Source organism: Solanum stenotomum, chromosome 5 (assembly GCF_019186545.1).
Source record: "Solanum stenotomum isolate F172 chromosome 5, ASM1918654v1, whole genome shotgun sequence".
Lineage (NCBI taxonomy): Eukaryota > Viridiplantae > Streptophyta > Magnoliopsida > Solanales > Solanaceae > Solanum > Solanum stenotomum.
Window position 1 is genome coordinate 15,026,033 of NC_064286.1, and position 23,114 is coordinate 15,049,146.

Below are 23,114 nucleotides of genomic sequence, written 5' to 3' on the forward strand. Positions count from 1 at the left end.
GATTATATAGAGTCCGGAGCCTAAATAAGCCACAAAAAATAAAAGTGATCAAAATAAGCCACTATTCTAGTAAGTAACTAAAATAGGCTTAGTGTAAGAAAAAAATTCATTTTATCCAATATTCCAAACGTTTTCTGTTAGTCTCTTAACATGTATATTTTAATATAAAACGGAGCTATTTTTTACATTTTGTAAAGTGTAAGTTTTACTTACACTTAGTAAAGTGGAAGTTTTTCTTACATGTTATAAAGTGGAAGAAAAAATATGTTTTACAAAGAGGAATATTTTTCCACGTTTTGCATTAAATTGTATCTCTTTATGAAGCTTTTGCAGTGTTTGTCATACTTTGACATATCATAAAAATGAAAAAAATTATTACATTATGTATTTTTATTTTTTTTGTTCTGAAAAGTCCTCCAAGCTTTATTTAAGGACGTTCAAACATTGCCCTTCAACATCTTTAGTCTTCTATTTTTCTTCATTTCAATCACAAAAAGATGTCTTCTGAACCAAAAGTTAGAGTTTCAATTTATTGGGATGACGAAATTATGCATGATGGAAATGCTATTTATTATAACTGTACTCCCAAATACAATGCTAAATATTCAATTAATGTTCGATATCATAAATTTCTTTCATCAATTTATAAAAGAATGGGTATAAATAGTACTGATTATAATTTGATTATAGTCGAAAAACACCCTACTTTATTTCTATCACAAGGACAAGTAAATATAGTGAATTATGTATAATGAAGAATCGTTGACTGACTTTTTGAAGATTCCAAATGACTACATAGATCAAATCAAGTTAACAATACTTGAAATCTATGTTACGAAGGAGGCTAAGACTAGTCAACAACGTTCTCCTATAACATACTTGTAAAATATTTCTCTTTGTAAAACAAATTTTTTTCTTCAACTTTATTAAGTGTAAGAAAAACTGACACTTTACAAATATAAGAAAAACTTATACTTTACAAAGTGTAAAAAATAGTTCCATTTATATTAAAATATACACGTTAAGAGACTAATGGAAAACATTTGGAATATTAGATAAAACGAAAATGTTTCTTATACTAAGCCTATTTTAGTTACTTACTAGAATAGTGGTTTATTTTGGTCACTTTTATCTTTTTATGGCTTATTTAGGTTCCAGAATCGATTATATCCTACAAAATATATAATTGGTATTAAAACAGATTTTTTAATAAATCATTAATAAATTATACACAAAGTGTATAAATTTGATATATAAATTGGTAATAAGTGGTGAATCGAGCTTAATCAATTGGAAGCTAATTTTATACCGTTTAAGAAAGGGTTAGGAACCTATATTAATATAGATTTCACACATTTCAGTAAAATCATAAGAAAAGTAATAAGAATGCACTTTTAATACCTACTTCATACTAACATCCACCAATAATGATTCATAATGATATATAAAATTAGTTTTATTAAAATAAAATAATAAGAATGCACTTTTAATACCTACTTCATATTCACATCTACCAATAATAAAAGAAAAGGTCATTTTCATACCTATTTTTCAAACATATGAACATATCTCAAGTTCATTTATAATTCGTATGACAAAGATTCCGTACAGAATATATATCACTTAATAAAATTATAAAATACAACATACAAGTTCTAAAAAATAAAATCATCAAAAAAAAGAAAAAAAAAAGAACTATTAATACATTTCGAACAACTTTTCTTTTTTAGAGTTCGAATCCTTCAAATTTTTCTTTACATCCACACTAGGCTTGGACTTTTTTGCTTGTGAAAACTCACCCTTCACAAATGTTAGAATAGAAATAAGTATATACATTCCTACTTAGAATAAGAATAGGAATATGAATCCTAGTTGGAAAAGGATTTCAATGTAATGTCTATATATAGGATCTCAATATAACAATTTAGATACACAATTCAATAATATTTTTCTTATATATTTCTCACATGGTATCAGAGCATTTGTGCGAACAAACAAGTCATTGTATGTCTATGTCAATTTCCAGTGGTTGTTGAGTCTGATTTTTTTCTCTTTCTCTGGGTGTTGTGCAAAAACCAACACCACCACGAGGCTCTGAAAGCTCCCATGATCAAATCCCAGCCGAAATCATCAGAAAATATCACCCCACGCACTCTCACGCGCCGATCAAAAGTGGTAGTTTCCGGCGAAATCTGGCTTACGCACCGGTGCGTGAGGGCCATTCCGATCAAATGTTTTGAGAAATTTTTTATTTGTTGGGGTCGTCCAGCCATTCCGACCAGACCCATACTGTTTTTGACCAGATTTGATCGCCGAGATTAGGGTTTCGACTATTTTCAGGTTGTTTTTGGTGAATTTTTGACAATCAAATCTCTATAATAAACTATTTGTTTGTTGTTTTCAAGAAAAAATTAGCATAATGTCTTTTGGATGTGATGTTTTTGGTTCCAAAAATATGGGGATCTGAAGTTGTAGCCCTATAATCACTTTAGAACTTTTATTAGGAAGTTCAAACTATTTACATTGGGCTTCCTTGGTTGAGTTGTGGTGCAAGGGTCAAGGTGTCCAAGATCACTTAACGAACAAGACTTATGTGGTAGATGTAAATGCAAAGACTAGTGAGGAAGATATAAAAGCCAAAGCACAATGGGAGAAAGTGGATGCTCAATTATGTAGTCTCTTATGGCATTCTATTGATTCCAAGTTGATGCCCCTGTTTAGCCCATTCCAGACGTGTTATACAGTTTGAGAAAAGGCCTATGCTTTATACACTAATGACACATCTCGATTCTATGATGTGATATCTCGACTGACCAACTTAAAGAAATAAGAATGTGATATGTCTACTTACTTGGGATAGGTACAGGCACTCATGGAGGAATTTGACACGTTGATGCTAGTCACTATGAATGTGGAAAAACAACAAGAACACATACATACATTGTTTCTAGTTCTTACTCTTGCTAGACTTCCTCCTGACCATGATTCTGTGCGTGATCAGATTTTAGCTAGCCCTACAGTTCCTACTATCGATGAATTATTCTGTAGTCTACTTTGTCTTGTTGCACCTTCCAGTCACAAAGTAGTTTCATCACCCACTGTTAACTCATCTAGTCTTGCATCTCAAACCATAGAAAAACATACATATCACTGTATGGAGAATCGGTGAGGGGGAGGGCATTTTGGGAAACCTCGATCCAAGTCTAGTCATTGTCATAAACTTGGACACACTCGTGACATATGTTATATTTTGCATGATCCACCACCCAATTATGATCATATTGTTATAATGAGTTCCTTCGAAATTACGCAAGTAAACAAACATCTCCACCAGTAGCATATGGTGCTCAACCTAATCAACCATCCAATAATGCTCATATTGCACAAACAAAATAAGATGAGTTCCTTCGATATCATCCAAATAAGAAAATGTCTCCACAAGTAGTTTTGGTTGCACAACCAGATGTTTCTGTTATAGGTAATTCTTTTGCTTGTATGGCATAGTCTAGTACTCTTGGATCATTGGTCATGGGAGATGAGTCCGAGATTTCGACACATTTAAGGCTTTGTTTTGATAGTATAACTGGCCTCGAATGCCTGATTTATGCTCTAAACTGATGCTAAAGTGTTGATTTGCAGCATTAAAGGCTAAGGAGCAAGGCAAGGACACTACCGGGCAAAAAGGAGCGAAAAGCTGAAGAAGTGAAGAAAAACGATCCTGGTGATCGCCAAGACCACTGGGTGAACCGCCGAGTGGCCCTTTAGCTCGCACAAAGTTCCAGCGTGTCAGCCCTGTAGAAGAACCAATTTGGCGACAGGAATGGGCAGTCAGTGGATTGCCGATCGACTCCACGATAATAACTTTGATCGCCTAAGTTTACAGAACTCTGATGGCCAATGCAAGTTGGCGATGGATGGGAGAAAAGGGCGGATCACCGAACATGTTGGCGAGGCACGACTTACTTCGCACAATGGTCTTTCAGGCCAAAAATTGAGCAACTATAAATTGAAATTTAAAATAGAGTTCAAGGAGTTCTGATCCCCAAGTTTGAGAGTTAGAGTTTTCTTTGAGTTTTTCAATCTTCATTGTAGACTTTGAAGAATTCTAAGCTTTATTTTGAAGATTTTTAAATGGGTTTTTGAATTGAATTATTTTGGAGCATTGTAAAGACTTAGATACTTTTACCTAGCTGACGGCTAATCTATTTGGTACTTGTTTTTAAATTTTTTATGATGTTTAGCTAAAACTCCAATTCATGGGGTGTAATCATATGATTATTGGCTGAATTAGCATATGGGTATTGTTATTTACTTATTTAAATTGCTTAAGTAAAGTGGGTTTAATCATTAGATGTGGTTTAATCTATGAATTGTAGTTGCAAATGCAATTCAACTTTAGAATTTTGGTCTTGCTTGAGAAAGAGGTTTTACAACCAAAGTTATTGATTAATGGTTGTAGTTATTGGGTTGATATGGGTTTAGCTCGAAAGAGTAAATCCTAAACTCGATTCTACCTATCTAGCTCGAGAGAGTAGATGAATTAAGGTTTTGGGCTGTTTATATTGATAAGCGTGTTGATGTTCGAGAGAAATCACTTGAATCGTAGTAGTTGTTCGAGAGAAAGTTGCTACACTTATAGTCTAGCCTATCCATTGAGATTTAGCAATTCTTTAGTAATTTCAATTACCCGTATATCAAAAGTAGCATATAATCGATAACATCCAGAGAATTTCTCTCTATATTGTTGTTTCTCTTGCTTTCGTTTGTGTTTTAGCTGATAATTGACAATCAAAATCCCCCAATTTGGCATTCGTTGTCAACCCCTTAGATTTGTCTATTTGTCTTCGATAATTTTTATTCCTATAACCGATTGGACCACATTTGTAACTTCATAACTAAATTCAAACGTGTACCGCTCCTTGTGGGTTCGACCCCAACTCTTCGTTGGATTTTATACTAGATAACAATCGTCTACACCTAGAAGTGGAAGTGGTGTAATATAAGCATTAATTAAAATGGTGCCGCTACCAGGAAGTGGTGTTTAGAATTCTATTATTGAAGTTGAATTATGATTTTCTTGTGTTGTAGTTGAATCGACTTACTTTGTTTTGTGTTTGTGTTGGTTCTGTTGAACAGAAGAAGAAATGAGCGTGAATAGGAGTAATGGTAGCCAAGTTGGCCCCCAAGACGATATAGGGAATTTGAATGATGTTAACGACCCTATTCGATTGGGTGGTGTCGGGGCTATACGTCTACCTCATGTTGAGGGAAATGTTGTTTTTCATGTCACTAGCACAATGATTCAGCTCTTACAAATGAAAGGATTGTATGGAGGGTTGGCTCATGAGGATCCTAATGAGCACATTTAGAATTTCGTCGACGTTTGTGGACCGTTCTCGTTCAAGAATATCTCTCAAGAATCAGTCTGTCTTCGATTATTTCTATTTTCTTTGATGAGAGAAGCCACCAAGTGGATAGATGGTCTTGCAAGGAACTCTATTACCACTTGGAATGAGCTTACCGTAGCTTTCTATGTGAGATACTTTCCCCCGTAAAAAATGATGACGTTAAGAGATAGTATTCAAGGTTTTAAATGGTTGGAAAACCAATCCACGAGAAGTGGCTGAGATTTCAGAAGTTGGTACTTGAATGTTCGACTCACAGACTTCCCAACAACGTCTTGTTGCATTACTTTTATAGGAGAATGGGTTGTTGATCAACTTGTTCTCAGAGGTATAATGCAACAGCCTTGTGAGGTTGCATCTCAACTCCTTGATGGTATGACCAAGATCAATAGAGCATGGTACACTCGTGAGGACCAAGTGTCTCCTCTCACTTTTAGGATTACAAAAGAGCAGATCGAGAAGGATCAAGAAAGAGACCAAAATATGGCCAAAATGATGACCCAACTAGATTTATTATCGAAAAATGTTATGGGTAGTGGGTTGAAGAGTGTAAAATGTTGTGGGTATTGGGGTAGCAAACCTTGATGAAGCACAGTTTGAGGCGTTGTATAATGAGGAAGTGAACTTCCTTGCAAATCAATGAGGAGGTTTTCGTTCAAACTATCCAAGGCCGAGTGGAAATCTGGGTTGGAATAGAGATGATGGATGGAGAGATCGTGATAGAGAATAGAGTGATTAGAGCACTACCTAGAAGGAAAGAGATGGTGACAAGGACAGATACATCCCACCTCATGAGTGTCAAAATCCCAATGAACCAAGGGCTGACTCAGAGAATGTTTGTACAGAAGACATGATTTCACGCATTCTCAATAAGGTAAAAGGGTCGGACAAAGTATTGAAAGAAATGAAATAGGACGTGTCTCAGACGGTCACCTCACATTTAGTGTCAATCAAGCAATTGGAAATGCAAATGGGTCAAATTTCATCTCATTTGAACCCAAGGTCGAATGGGGGTCTACCAAGTGATACCTTGGCCAACCCAAAAAATGATCCTTGAAAGAGTATCCACGTCGTGCCACGATGTTAAATGAGGTGTTTCTTGGGAGGCAACCTAAGGTTTATTGCTTTTATTTCTATTGTTGGAATAATGGGTGTTGAGTGTGCAGGTTGAAAAGTCAGAATTTTGGGAAAATGGCAACTAGGCGAGCCAAAACTCCAATCGGCGACTCACCGAACAGGTGGGCGAGCCCAATTTGGACCGCTGTTGGAACCACCTAGTTTGATGGAGGTTCTGTAATACTCGGCGGGCTAAAGTACCGCTCAGCGCATCACTGAGTGGGTCGACGGGCTCGACTAACCTTGCCGACTAGTGCGCAAAATGAAAGGTTTTAAAAGGCCAAACAGTTTAAACTTCAAAAATCCTTCAATTTCTCACTCTTTCAACTTCCACACTTTCACTCCGACATTAAAATTCTAGTACCTTAGCGTTTTTACTCTCGTTTTTGCGTGAGGTCTTTGCTCAAGATTGATTTTGGGATTTCTTTGCGCCTAGCTTTACAAATATCGACATAAAAGGTTGGATTTCCGAACCCCAAACTTAATTGTTGGTTGAAATCAAATGCTTGTGATAAATTGTTGTTGAATATCGTTGGGTAGTGTAGTCTGATCATAGTATGATTGTGGATTCCCCGTATTTAAATGAATTCATGCTTAAATGATCGTAAATGGTTGATTCTCGTGTCAATAGTTGATTAAATTGTTGGGTTTTGTTGATTATGTGTTGGGTCTAGCGGGTTGAAGTTTGAGTAACCCTGGATTGTGCTAATTGTCAAAAATTGTCCGATGATAGAGTGGTTGGCGTCATTCTTAAGGGTAAAAGATATCAATTAGCCAATTTTGGCCAAATCGAGTGAAGTCAGAGTACGCCGAGGGCATGGGTCTAATGGGTCTAGTTTAATTGCATATTTTTTGGTGTTTATTTTGTTGTCGTGGGCTGCAGGCTTGATTTCGAAGAACAGGGTGAAAAACTGGCAGGAAGGGCTATTTGGCGAGCTGGGTCGAGCTCGCCGAGTGGTTTGGCGGTTCGCCTAAGTCCCCCTGGATCGCCCTTTATTTCTCTATTTTGTGGGTTTGAGTGCTGTAACTTTTGGTGATATGTCTGTGCTCACCGAGTTCACTCGGTGACTCATCGAAAGTATCTTCTGATCACCCTTCTACGCCTCTTTTTCCCATAATTGATTTGTATTAATTTCGGCGAGCTAATTCTAGTTCGCCGATTGGAGTCGGCGATCTGCCGAATGGCCATTGACATCGCCGACCAACTTTGAATTTTGAGCATTTTTGTACTGTAACTTCAGGCTTTCCCGGCCTAGCTTGCTCGGCGACTCACCGACCGGTTCGGCGAGTCTTCCTGCAGTTTCTTTTCTGAAATTTCTCTTGACTTTTTCTAACGTTTTCTACATTGTTTTGTAGGAATTGCTAGACCTAAAGTGTCGGTAGAGACATGCCGCCCCGAAAGCAGGCATACGGAGTTGTGATTAATGAGGAAGTGGCTATTTCCAGGGCAAAGGCTACTAAACTACCTCCAAAGGGAGGTAAAGGCAAGGGTAAGGCACCCGTAGTTGTGCCACTTGTTGAGGCGAGCTCAGACAAGGAGAGGGTCTATGAGACACACCTCACCACCTCCAACAGTGAGGGTGACTCGCGGAATGATTCTCAGGCTTTCATCTCTGAGCCTGAGTATGACCAGATATTACAAGCCAAGAGAGCGGAGCTACGCTCCAAATCAATGAATGATCTGTTTAGGATCCCAGTGCCTTTGTCGCCTACCCTTCAGCTTTAGATCCAGTGCCTCCTTCAGCACAGACTGTGGTGCAAGTGCCTCTTATTCAGGGTCCTCCTCCTCGGTCACTCAATCGATTAAAAGGCCGAGGGATTGAGGACCATATTAGAAGAAAAGAGATGTCTTCGGATGGTGTGGTGGACAGGTATCCAGAGGTATGGAACACTATCAAGTTCCAAGAGTTCGAAATATTTACCAAACCTTGGGGCCCCTACATTCCTAATTGGATCCGGGAGTTCTATTCAGCTTATGGTGAGCTAGTACCGAAGGGGAAGAAGAAGGCCAGTGCCTTCAAACCGATAGACTTTGTGATGGTTCGTGGCAAGTAAGTTAAATGTCACTGCTCTGACATCAATGAGGTACTAGGGTGCACTTATAATATTATGCATGATTACATCGATCTAATCAAGAAGAAGACGTTGGAGGATCTTAAGGGTTGGCAGACACCCCTTCTCTCTGATGTCACCTCGAGGTGGATAGACGTAGGTGCCCAAACAGAAAAGAAAGACCTGAATGTTGCTGCCAAATACTGGTTTGGGTCCATCAGTAGCACCATTATGCCGTCTTAGAACGATTCCATCCTCAGACACCCGAAGGCAACCTATCTAGGGTCTATCATTGATCGCTAAGAGCTGATTTGGGGATGTTGATCGAGCAAGAAATGGCCATAAGGGCCAACCAGAGACAGACCTCACTCCCATTCCTGGTACTGATCACAGAATTATGCAGATGGGCTCGTGTCCTGAGATATGCAATGACAGATGTGGAGGTGACACCCACCTCTTCTACTAACATCTGATGTATAGAGGCCGCGTACGTACGGGATGAGGCTGACAGGAGAAGGGCAACACCGGAGGATACATCACTGGAGGTCGATATTGATATGTTACCTATAGAGGCAGTCAGGCTGACTCAAGACAGTGGGCCCTCAAATACATTTGGACCCTCTTCTTCTGAGATTCTGAGTACTTCTAATGCACCCCCTCCCACTACATCTTCTGTTGTTGTTGCTTCTGCTACCCGACCCCCTATCACCCAAGCCATGCTCTATAAGATGGGCCATTTGGCCCAATTTATTGATGTGCGTGCCTCCCAGGTAGAGGACATTTTGCCTGGGATGATAGAGTAGGCTATTGCTGCTACTTTAGCACCCATCTGAGTTAAGATTGATGGCCACAAGTTGGCCTTGGATGCCCTTACTGTAAGAGTGGTGTAATGTGAAAAGGGCTAGGGTGGCTCAGATGTTGTCACGACCTTGAAGGCCAATCTTGTTGGGCTACATAGATATGTGAATGAGCTGAATTTCACTGATTTAGCCATGTTCTTTGGCACTGTGGATATCCCTGAGGTCCCGAGCACAGATATTCCAGCTTGTTCTGATGTGACTCCGGCTACTACGACCGGAGATGAGACTGGGGCTGATGACACTGATGTTGATTCCGAGGCGGAGATAGATGAGGAGCAACTTGAGATCCTAGGCACTGATTCCCCGAAAGATGGAAAGAATGATATATAGACTTCACCCCAGGCCTAGCCTGGCAGGATGACAATTTTTACCTCTCTCTCTATTACTTTATTGACTATTTCTAATTTTATTTGCATTTGATGACAATTGTGTATGTTGTTTATGGGGTGAGGTATTTTCATACCTACATCTTGTGGGCTATTTTTGTGAATATTGGTTTATTTGTGGTTGTTGCTTTGTGAATATTGGAGCTTATTGGGTTATATATATCTTGGTTGTTGGATTGTGGTTGTTGAACCCATTGTTTTGATATGAAAATGGTGTTGAAATGGTTTTGAACCAAGTTTGAAAATTTTGCCACCTTTTTTTTTTGTGTGACTGTGGCTGTTGTTGTGCAAATTTGAGTAACTCTTGTGGTCAATACTGATGACTTGAATAGTGCACTTCATTGAAAAAAATGAATGTGTGGCTACGATGAGACACACTAAGTTACATAGACAATATGTGAACTTTTAGTATATCGTTGTGACTAGCCGATTGTCGATTAAGTCTCTTGTGATGAACATTGCACGCTAGCTAGAAAGTGTGGAGTCTTGTTTGATAATTGTATCAATGCCTTGTGTGGTGAGGTCGTATTGAACATTGTGCTTGATGACAATTAGAATTTGCCCCGTTGGTCCGGTTGATTGAGTGATGCAAGCAATTGAAATGATCTTAGGCAAAAGTTTTGAAGAGTGAACCAATTTGACAACATACCTCTTTGTGGCCAACCTTGTGAAAAATGTGAACCTTGCTTGGCACATTTTGAGCTTATCATTTTCTTTGGAAGAAACTTGAACAATTTTGACCTCTTTATCCCATCACCCTTAACCTTCATGAAGTATTAGTATGTTTGAATAGTCAACTTAGGCCAAAAGCCTAAGTTGGGGGTGTGGTGAAAAAGGAGGAAAGTCAAGAACTGTGAACAAAAATTCCCCCGTGATGAATTGTGTTGAAAAAGATGGAACCTCTCCATATGAAAAAATTAAAAAAAAAATAAAAGGGTTGAAAACAAAATGAAAAAAGAATGAAAAAGAAGTGTTGTGAAATAAAGGGTGTGGAAATTGCAAAAGAAATAGGGTATACGGTGAGTCATATAAAGTTGAATAATGAGGTGGATTATAAACATGTGTGAATGTTAATGATAAAGAGGAAAAGGGAGATTCAGGCCATACTTCATGAAGGTGAAAGCTATTAAGCTTAAATTATCATACCTTTACACTCAGCCCCATTACAATCCTTAAAAAGACCTTTTTGATCTTGAGTAAGCTGAAATGAATGTTGAGTGGAAAATGAGGGCAAGCCTATGGATGGAGTAATGCATGTGTTCATCTTTGTGAGTGTGAGAGTTGTATGTGATTCCGGGTCCTTAAGTTGTTGAGAATTTTTGTGTGAATATGGAATCATCTTTGTTGTGAGGGCATTTGAATACCTTTGTTGAGCTTGAACTTGCATTTGAAGCAAGCATTGTGAGCTTGAGTACACTTGATAATGGTGAGTCACAATTTGAAACTTTGAGTGCACAATTGATCATTGCAGGTGTAGTTTGAGCCTTTTGTGTGCATTTATGTTGTGTCTTAAGCAAAAATGTTTGTAGAAATCCTTATTGAACTGATTGATCTTGAGTTTTACTTGAGGACAAGCAAAAGTTTAAGTTGGGGTGTTGATGAGTTCGAGATTTTGACTCATTTAGGGATTTGTTTTGATAGTATAAGTGTCCTCAAATGCCTAATTTATGCTCTAAATTGATGTTAAAGTGTTTATTTGCAGCATTAAAGGCTAAAGAGCAAGGCAACGATACTACCGGGCAAAAAAAAGCGAAAAAGTTGAAGAACTGAAGAAAAGCGATCTTGGTGATCACCAAGACCACTCGACGAACTCTTTAGTTTGCACAAAGTTCCAGCATGCCAGCCCTGGGGAAGAACCAATTTGGCGATAGGAATGTGCAGTCGACAGATCGCCGATAGACTCCGCGACAATAACTTTGATCGCCTAAGTTTACAGAACTCTGAGGACTGATGGCCAATGCAAGTTGGCAATGGATGGGAGCAAAGGGCAGATCGCTGAACCAGTTGGCGAGGCGTGACTTACTTCGCCCAATGTCCTTTCAGGAAAAACTAAGCAACTATAAATTGCAATTTAAAATAGGGTTCAAGGATTTCTAATCCCCAAGTTTGAGAGTTAGAGTTTTCTTTGAGTTTTTTACTTTCCATTGTAGACTTTGAAGAATTCTAATCTTAATTTTGAGGATTTGTGTGTGGGTTTTTGAATTGAATCATTTTGGAGCATTGTAAAGACTTGGAGACTCTTATCCAACGATGATGGCTAATCTAGTTGGTAATTGTTTTAATCTTTTTATGATGTTTAGCTAAAACCTCAATTCTTGGGGTGTGATCATGTGATTATTGATTGAATTAGCTTATGGGTATTATTATTTACTGATTTAAATTGCTTAATTGAAGTGGGTTTAATCATTAGCTATGATTTAATCTATAAATTGTAGTTGCAAATGCAATTCTAGTTTAGAGTTCTGGACTTGCTTGAGAAAGAGGTTTTAGAACCAAAGTTATTGATTAATGGTTGTAGTTATTGGGTTGCTATGGGTTTAGCTCGAAAGAGTAAATCCTAAACTCGATTCTACCTATCTAGCTCGAGAGAGTAGATGAATTAAGGTTTTGGACTGTTTATATTGATAAGCTCGTTGATGTTCGAGAGAAATCACTTGAATCGTAGTAGTTGTTCGAGAGAAAGCTGCTACACTTATAGTCTAGCCTATCCATTGAGATTTAGCAATTCTTTAGTAATTTCAATTACCCATATATCGAAAGTAGCCTATAATCGATAACATCCAGAGAATTTCTCTTTATATTGTTGTTTCTCTTGTTTTCGTTTGTGTTTTAGCTGATAATTGACAATCAAAATCCCCCAATCTGGCATTCGTTGTCAACCCCTTAGGCTTTTCTATTTGTCTTCGATAATTTCTATTCCTATAATCGACTGGACTATATTTGTAACTTCATAACTGAATTCGAACTTGTACCGCTCCCTGTGGGTTCGACCCTAATTCTTTGTTGGGTTTTATATTAGATAACGATCGTCTACACCTAGAATTGGAAGTGGTGTAATCTGAGCGTTAATCAATGGGCTCAGGGGATTCTGATCATATCTCTGATAATAAATCACTTTTATCTGATATTGTTTATTCACAATCTCTTCCTGCTATTACTTTAGCCAATGGGATCCAAACAAAACAAAAAGGGGCTAGAAAAGCCAAACTCATATATTCTGTCACCCTAGACTCTGTTTTTTATGTCCTTGGTTCTCTTTTCAATCTAGCATCTGTTAGTCATTTGTCGAATGCCCTACATTATAAGATAACTTTTTTTGATGATTTTTTCTCATGCACGACCGCAGTACGGGACAAATGATTGGAACATGACATAAATCACAAGACCTTTCCTATCTTACCTCTTCAAATTCCTTAATAGTATGATTCGTTACAGATTCCTCAGATCTAATTCACAAATGTTTGGGACATCCGAGTCTATCAAAACTGCAAAATATGGTGCTTAGTTTGTCTAGTTTATCCACATTAATTGTGAGTTGTGTCAACTTGGGAAACACACTCGTGTTACATTTTCGCGTAGTACTGAGGGTCATTCAGAGTCTATTTTTTCATTAGTTCATTATGATATTTTGGGTCCTAGTAGAGTTAGATCCACCTTAGGATTTTGGTACTTTGTTAGTCTTATTGATGATTATTCAAGATGTACTTTGTTTTCTTAATGAAAGATCGTTTTAAGTTATTTTATATATTCAAAAGTTTCTTTGCTAAAATACAAAACTAATTTGATGTTTCTATTTGTACTTTGTGTAGTGATAATATCTTAGAATACTTATCATCCCGATTTCAGGAGTTTATGACTCACCAAGGCATTATTCACCAGACTACTTGTCCATACACCCTTCAACAGAATGGTGTAGCAGAAAGGAAAAATAGGCATCTTATTGAGACCGCTCGTACTCTTCTCCTTGAATCACATGTTCAACTACGTTTTTGGAGAGATGCAGTTCTTACGTCTTGTTATTTAATAAATAGAATACCCGCCTCTTCTATTCAGGATTAAGCTCCACATTCCATACTGTTTTCTCAGTAACATCTTTATTTTATCCCCCTTCGTGTCTTTGGGAGCACATGCTTTGTTCATAACTCAGCCCTGAGAAAGACAAATTAACCCCCCGTGCCCTCAATTATTTCTTTCTTGGTTATTGTCAAGTTCAAAAAGGGTATCGTTGTTATTAACATGATCTTCATTGATAACTTATGTCCATTGATGTTACATTCTTTGAGTCTCAACCTTACTATACATCTTCTAATCATCCTGATTTATCTATGGTCTTACCCATAACTTAGGTTTTACATGTACCAACTTTTGAGGAATCTACGATTACTTCTACATCTCCGGTTGTAATGCCACCACTCCTAACTTATCATCATCGTCCACATTCAACCCTAGTCCCAGATGATTCATGTCATGCTCCAAACCCTGCTCCTACTGCGGACTTGCCTCCTCCTAGCCAATCGCTTGCACTTCATAAAGGTATACAATCCACTCAAAATACTAACCCACATTATACCTTCTTGAGTCATCATCACCCCATTATGCCTTTGTATCGTCTTTGTCCTCTATTTCCATTCCTAAGACTACATGTGAAACACTTTCTCATTCTGGGTGGAGGCAGGCTATGGTTGATGAGATGCCTGCTTTGCATAAGAGTAGTACTTGGGAGCTTGCCGCCCTTCCTACAAGTAAATCTACTGTTGGTTGTCTTTGGGTTTATGCAGTCAAAATTGGTCCAAACGATCAGGTTGATCGGCTTAAGGCTCGCATTGTTGCCAAAGGGTATACTCAGATATTTGTGCTAGATTATAGTGACCCTCTTGCTCTTGTGGAGAAAATAACATTTGTCCGTCTTTTTCTATCTATGGATACCACTCGTCATTGGCTTCTTCATCAATTGGACATCAAGAATGCTTTTCTACATGGTGATTTTGAGGAAGAAGTCTATATGGAGCAACCACCTGGTTTTGTTGGTATGGGGAGTATAGTAGCCTTGTATGTCGATTGCGTAGGTCACTCTATGAACTGAAAAAGTCTCATCGAGCTTGGTTTGGAAAGTTCAGCACAGTAATTCAGCAGTTTGACATGACTCGTAGTGGAGCTGATTACTCTGTGTTTTTTTATCAGCATTCTACACCAAATCGGTGTATCTATTTGGTTGTCTACATTGATGATATTGTTATCACTGGTAATGATCAAGATGGTATCACCAATTTGAAGCAACATCTCTTTAAGCACTTCCAGGCTAAAGACCTTGGCAGATTGAAGTATTTTCTAGGTATTGAGGTTGCTCAGTCTAGGTTAGATATTGTTATTTCTCAACGCAAGTATGCCTTAGACATTCTTGAGGAGACATGAATGATGGGATGTAGACCTATTGACACTCCTATGGATCCAAATCTTAAACTCCTTCCGGGATAGGAGGAGGCACTTAGTAATCCTGAGAGGTATAGACGACTTGTTGGAAAGTTGAATTATTTTGCAGTGACTAGACCTGAAATCTCTTTTCCTTTGAGTGTTGTAAGTCAGTTTATGACTTCCCCTTGTGATAGTAATTGGAAATCAGTTGTTTGTATTATGCGATATATAAAGTCAGCTCCCGGTAAGGACTACTCTTTGAGGATCAAGGCCATGAGCATATCAGTGGATATAAAGATGCTAATTGGGCAGGATCACCCTCTGATAGACATTCAACATCCGGATATTGTATTTTAGTAGGAGGTAATTTTGTGTCGTGGAAGAGTAAGAAACAAAATGTGGTTGCTCAATCTAGTGCAGAATCAGAATATTGAGCAATGGCGGCAACAACTTGTGATCTAGTTTGGATAAAACAGTTGTTGGGAGAACTAAAATTTGACGAAATTAATCAGATGGAACTTGTGGCTCTTCATATCGCATCAAATCCAGTGTTTCATGAAAGGACTAAGCACATTGAGATTGATTGTCACTTTCCAGAGAAAAGATACTCTCATCAAGATATATTGTTACGAATTTGTGAAGTCAATTGATCAGCTTGCAAATATCTTCACCAAGTCCCTCACAGGTCCTCGTATTAATAACATCTACAACAAGCTAGGTACATATGATTTGTATGCACCAGCTTGAGGGGGAGTGTTAGAATATAAATAAGTGTATATACATTCTTACTTAGAATAGGAATAGGAATAAGAATCCTAGTTGGAAAAGGATTCCAATGTAATGTCTATAAATAGGGTTCAATGTAACAACTCAGATACACAATTTAATAATATTTTTCTCACAACAAAAAATTTACCTTTTTTGTGATTTATTTCTGGTATAAAATCTAAGTCAAAATCGTCTAACTGAGGAGAGATGACATTCTTGCACTTCCTTTTTTGTCGGATTGTTTGTAGAACTGATTTGAATGATAACAATATTATCAGTACTTTCCTTATTATCGAAATGTATAAAGACGAAAATAAAGACGTTATGAATTTTTCTTTGAAGAAGATTATGGAGAGAGTTTTGAAATTACAAGACATGGTTGAATTGTAGTAATATGATTTCCTCAATAACTCCTTGCTGAATTGTTGTGATTTGATTTCCTCGTAACTTCTCCCTAAATTGTAGTAATTTGGTTCTCCAGACTCCAATAACTCCTCCCTAAATTATAGTAATTTGATTTGCTCCTTAACTCCTATCAAAATGTATATCTTTTTACTCTCTTACATATATTAAATATTGAAATAAAATAAAACAAATTCAATTTAATATTAATTAATTCGAATCAGTTATCACTCGTAATTAATTTATTATATTACAAATTATTAGTCAGCAGATGTATAGGATGTAATATAGAGTCTTTAATATATATGTGGATTAATTATTTATATCCTATATAAACTATCTAATATGATTTTAAGATGTAAAAAAAATTTAGAATATTGAAAATGTAAATGTAAATCTGCTCATGTCGATAATCGAGTAAAAAAATTAGCACATTATTGAAATTATGAAATAACTATTAGTTTTCAAAATTGAATTATGATATTAAATTATTAATATTTTTTGAACTTTTGCTTAAGAATGTTTTTGATAGTACTATAAGTAAGGATAAAATTAAAACAACTAAAATTTCATAATTTTCATCTTATAGCTATTAATAACCATCATACATTAAATTCTATTAAACTTTTAATTGCATATGATATTGAAAAAAATGATCAAGGATTTTCTGATTAAACAAAATGCCTCGTATCATTTTTCTTTTGCCTAACTTTATATGTTATATAGATTATCTCGAGATAAAAGAAACACCCATATTTTAAAAAACAAAATGACATTCATTTTGGTAGCAAATACAAAATCATACCAACCTTTTTTATTTATTAATAAATATGATGAAAGAATAATATAAAATTGATATAATTATTTCTAAAATTATAATAAGACATATACTCCAAAAAAGATAAAATTATTACATTTCAATCTACACTATAACTATGTACAAGTTTGCAATAAATGAAAAAAGGTAACACAATTTGATATAACACTAATGAATAACGATAATATATTCTACCAAGTTGTAAGAATTATCAAAATTCAATATGAAATTAATATAATTATTCCTTCGACTTATAATAGGGTATTTTCCTTTTAAAAAAATAATATTACACTAAAATTTACAGTATGACTATATACAAACTTGCAATAAATAATAAAAGTAGCAAACAATGATATATTACTAACAAATGACATGTTTTAAAGCTTGAATTTGGACAAAATACTTCTCACAAGGGAAAATTCTACTTTATTTCCTAACAAAAAATATATAAATACTGCACACAAAATACAATATAAAATAAATAATTGTGGAAAAAGAAAAACAAACAAAAAAGAACCTATGAAATAACTTCTTTTTTTAGGAAAAAAAGTTTCAAATGGAGCAAATTAATAATAATGAAGAATCGAAAAGGAAGCTTAGAAATGGAAAAGAAAGAATGTTACGCCGTAGAAATGATTTTCTTTTAGTACTTATAGTAATAAAAAAGAATAGAAACATAAAATTGAAGTAAAAAACGAATTTGAGTAATTATTATAAATAAATGAGTATTAAGGGCATTAGTTGTGCCTTATTGGGTTTTTACCGTAAATAAACTTGCATTAGTAATTGAGGGGTACTGACTGCTAGATATAATTGAGCTTTTACTGCATTTGATTGCTAGGTTTAATTGAGCCTTATTGGGTCAATCATTGATTTATAAAGTTGGATTAATATTTAAGTCAAACTTATATGACTTAATATAGTTCAAATTACATTTGAGTCAGTCTGTTAAGTTGACAAGATGAGTCCAACTCATGCTCTTCAAGTCCAAGGTCCTCTAAAATTACTTGGAGACCAAAATGCCGCCAAATCATAGCTTACTCCCATATAAATGAGTTGTCAAAAGAGTAGAAGAGAAGGGAGAAGGACTTAGAGAAGCTCTGCTCTTCAGTAGTATTTCGTAACTCTTCCACACACAAAAAAATCTTCGTCTCCAAATTGTGAGCCACAAGTTTCTATATCTCCACGATTGTGATCAAAGCTTGCCTCCACATTTTTGTGGTGAAGTTTCAACAAGCAATTGATCGATTCAAGAGCAAAGTAAAACTCTTGAATTGACAATCGTGGGGAGAAGAATCAGATGATTATATATTTTTCATAATTTTATAAAAATTGTAACCCTTGCATATATTATTGAAATACAACAAAACTTAATCGCTTATAAGCTTGTTTAACACATTTTCACCGACCACTTAAATCTTAGACATTAGTCTTTGTAACTACAATTTGAGATTTTTTGTCCCTTTTATTTGTCTAAAAAAAAAGAGAGACAGAAGTAAGGATATAATTGGATTCCAATTCTCCACTTTCATGTTCCTAGCAACTATTAAATTTATACTTTATTTAATTTAAATATTTTTGAACTGTTATGTTCTATGCCATAGGGAGAGAAAAATCCAGTTTTCTGGATTGAGTGCTTAAGAACTAACCAAAGAACACTTAGAGAATAAAAAGTGTCATTTTTTTTTGACATACCCAACACTGCCAAAATTAGATTTAATGCTGCTTCTACCAACATAATAGTACGTAAGAGATGATATCTCAAACATAATATTATAACTTGCCTTGATAAAATATGTGATCTAAATTAGATTTTTGACATACTAAACATGGTCCAAAATTAGTAGACATTTTCTTTTATTTTTTAGTTTAGAGAGAAGATATAAAGTGACACTCGAACTTTCAAAAAAATACCTTAACTATGCAAGCGTCCTATTACCTCACAAAGGTAATTACTCACTCCGTTTAAAAAAGAATGACCTCCTTTCCTTTTTAGTCTGTTTAAAAAGGAATGACCTCTTTCTTTTTTTGGTAACATTTTAATTTCAGTTTTTCACGTGACATGTTTAAGGCTACAAGATTAAATGACAATTTGTACATTTGACATAACTTTAATTTAGGATCACAAGATTCAAAAATCTTTTTTATTTTCTTAAACTCCGTGCCAAGTCAAATTAGACCATTCTTTGTGAAACGGAGAGAGTAATATCTTTGTAAATAGACCATTTGACGAATTTTCTCCTTATATTTGTGAACACGCTGATGACAACACGTGAAAATATCATTTTACTTTCAAAAAACCAATTAAAAAGTGCCACATTTCAGTTATTTTCTCTATTAATTAATTTATTTTTAAATGCACCATCTTCCCCGGATTTTCAAGAGATCTTTTGGTTGAAGGTTTTAAAAAAATTAGCACTCTCTTTGATGAAATTAGCTCAAAAATATAAGAAACTTCTACTTAAAAATATTAATTAGAAGTCATTCGATAACAAAGTTGGAGAAGTAGTATTGGGAGAAGAAAGAACCAGTTGGATAGCTATGGTGACAATGAAAAGTTGCTCCCACGGAGGGAGAAAGGGAATGAACCGCCATTGTTGTATATTGTAGGAGCAATAGCTAGAGATTTCTGAGTCAATTTAATCGATCTAAGGAGTAAAATTGTAAAGTGGGTTGATGAATTTGAGTTAGAATTTTGTGGGTTGTTGATTAGAGATTGGAACTTTGAAGGAGAATTTTGTGAATTTTTCTATTTTTAAGTATTATCAAGAAATTTTGTTTTGAAACGATTCGGATCGGGTTAACCCACTTTTTAAATTAAATTAATTAATTAAAAGGGGTGAGAATCATACACTTGTTCATAGATGAGAAAATGGGTCAAAATGCTCTGTTTATAAAGGTATTTAATACTTTTATAGGGTAATAGAACAGTCACATAGTTAAAATATCTTTTTTGAAAATTTGAGACAACCGTAACTTTTACCCTTTCTCTTTAATTTATATATTCATATTATGCTCCGCGTTGAAATTATTAAATCAAGGACACAACACACTGGTTGAGATGACACAAAGTTTGCCCAACACCAGTAAAATGCACCATTATGGAAAAATTGGAAGAAATAATGTTATTATATCGTGTTGGTAGACATTATAATTGCACAAGAATGAGTCACCTAAAAGCTTATCCTCAAACTACTTAACTTGATATCCAATGATGTTCATCATAAAGATTTAGCTATGATTAATAAGTGATCTAATTGTATTGTATTCTTTTATTGAGAAAATAAAAAAGAAAAAACAAAAAGAAAAATCTTCTATCTAGCCATCATAAAATACTAGATAAACATTTGATTTGAGCAATTAAACACTAAAATCAAATTGTCTTGATACAAAAATAAAAAAAATAATAGCATTCAATGGAAAAATACTAGTACTAGATAATAATGAGTAGTTACTACTAGAGCCTTGAGCAATTAAACACTAAAATCAAATAGTCTTGATACAAAAATAAAATAAAATAATAGCATTCAATGGAAAAATACTAGTACTAGATAATAATGAGTAGTTACTACTAGAGCCTAACAAGAATTAGAGTAACAAAATAAAAATAAATCACCATTGAGATGGACTTTGTAGAGGTTCAATATGTTTAAACATATCCAAAGGGAAGTCATCAATGAAGCTATCTGGAGTAAGTGGCTTCTCAATTTGTCTCTTGACAAATGGTATTTCCACATTATCAAATCCATGTCCAAAAACATCTATGAAGTTAGGCATGATGGGGAATTCTTGATTTTCTAGTGGCAAAGCAAAGTCATCATGAGTTGGGATATGTGAAGATTCTATAATTCCAAGTTTCTTCTCATCATTAGGAATAGTAGTAGTACTCATGATGTCAAGTTGATGATGCATAAGCATGTTTGGTTCAAAAGCAATTGAATCTGGAGTCATCACTAAATCTTCCAAGGGGACAAGTTGTTGGTTCATCATGTGGTCAGAGTTGTCAATATAGGATGATGAGCAAGATTGTGACTTGGACAATGACTCTTCATGTTCTCTTGATGAGCTCAATTTAGGTGCCTGATAAAAAAAATCCAAACAAAAATATATTTTTACTTCAAATTACTAAACAAAAGTAAAAAATAACAACTTCAATTTATATTCATGGTCAAACACAACTGCAATGCATGCATTTTCAAATATCATTTTTCAATTTGATAACAAAAACAATTTTTTTTTGAATTTCACAATAAAACATGGATAAACGTCCATTTAACGCAAATTATACAATTTTTTCATACCATCAAGTTAAGATGACCAGACCATAGTAGAAATAAAGATGAATTAAAAAGAGGATGAAAATATATAAGGTGTTCTATCCGTATATATTATGCTCTTCAACATAAAAAAATATATAGAAGGGAAAAAATGAGTTCAAAATGGAAACAATGATAAGTGTTATTGTTTAGTCAATATGCTAAGTTGTAGACATGCACTATCAATTTATTTTTGTTCCTAGTCTGAAAATCCAACAAAAATACAAAAGCACCCATGCTCGAGATCAAACAAAAAGAATGACATATACAAATCAAGAAATAATATAATACCTCTAATATTAGGGGAAAAGCACAAGTTTGGGTTGTGTTATTTTGGGATGTTCGTAAAATCCTAGCCAACCTTTTCTGTCGACTACTCCAAAAATTCTTAACATCATTGTCAGTTCGCCCCGGTAGATATGTAGCAATTCTTGCCCATTTATTACCAAATTGTCCCTGTAGTTCAATAACTGTCCTTTCTTCTTCTCCAGAAAATTTCACTCCACTTTTCACCAAAACAACAATCAAAAGTTACAAATAAAAATCAAGAAAAATGTTTAAATTGACATATTAAAGAATGTAGTACTAGTAATTTACTTTTTTAAGTTAGGTCTAAGTTTATTGACCCAACGAAGACGACAAGATTTTCCAGTACGTTGCAAAAGGCCTTTGGATCGAATGGAGCTCCAATCTCTTGGACCATATTTCTTAACATGATTTATGAGCACTTGATCTTCTTCTTCTTTCCATGGTCCTTTCTTCATTTCATCTTCATTCTCATCAAACTCGTAACGATGATGACGATGATATGAAGATGATGATCTTCTTCCTTCCATTAGTATTTTTTTTTCTCTACTAGTACTATAATAATTAAACTTGATATTTCATGTTTTTTTTTTATGCTGATTTTATCTATTTCTTGAAACAGTGACGGTTAAGGCGGTTATGGGCACTACCACACACCCTCACGACTTACCCCACATTCCCCCCATTTTATGAATTCAAATATAGTCAAAAGTTATTTTAAAGATAATAGGTTTAAAAGATCTTGCTATAGGCAATTAAATATTGGTAGTCTTTTTTATTATAGGGGAAAACAATCACTACTTACACTAACTTTTTCATTGCAAACTATTTTCTTATTTTCATAGATATTTTGATTGAGTCCATGAGAAAAAAAAATGTAATATTTTTATACGAAAAAATTAAAAAAATTTCCCAAATGATATCATGCATTTTTGCAATAAGTTAGTTGGCATAAATGAGTAGGAAATCATGTTCTATATTTCTTACTGTTTCGCAATGAATAATATTTGTATTATTAGTGGTTAATTGACCCCTAAAACTTAAATATATAATATTATTTTTCAGAAAATAATCTTTATCAATGGGATATGATTTTCTTTTTCTCGAAGATATGGTTAACTTTTTTTTAATAAAAAATTACCATAACAATAACAATAACAATAAATAATAATAATAATAATAATAATAATAATAATAATAACAATAATAACAATAAATAACAATAATAACAATAATAACAATAATAATAATAATAATAATAATAATAATAATAA

The 23,114-nt window shown here is 34.9% G+C and overlaps 1 protein-coding gene across 1 annotated transcript; it reads right to left on the bottom strand.

Annotated features, from left to right (window-relative positions):
• Positions 1 to 20,830: 20,830 nt before the first annotated feature.
• LOC125866030 (transcription factor DUO1-like) lies at positions 20,831 to 22,370 on the bottom strand. Its single transcript, XM_049546314.1, has 3 exons — positions 22,132 to 22,370; positions 21,826 to 22,039; positions 20,831 to 21,298 (listed from the first exon to the last, which is right to left on the bottom strand). Exons 1-3 carry the CDS (start codon positions 22,368 to 22,370, stop codon positions 20,831 to 20,833), a joined length of 921 nt encoding a protein of 306 aa, XP_049402271.1.
• Between the last annotated feature and the right edge of the window lie 744 nt (positions 22,371 to 23,114).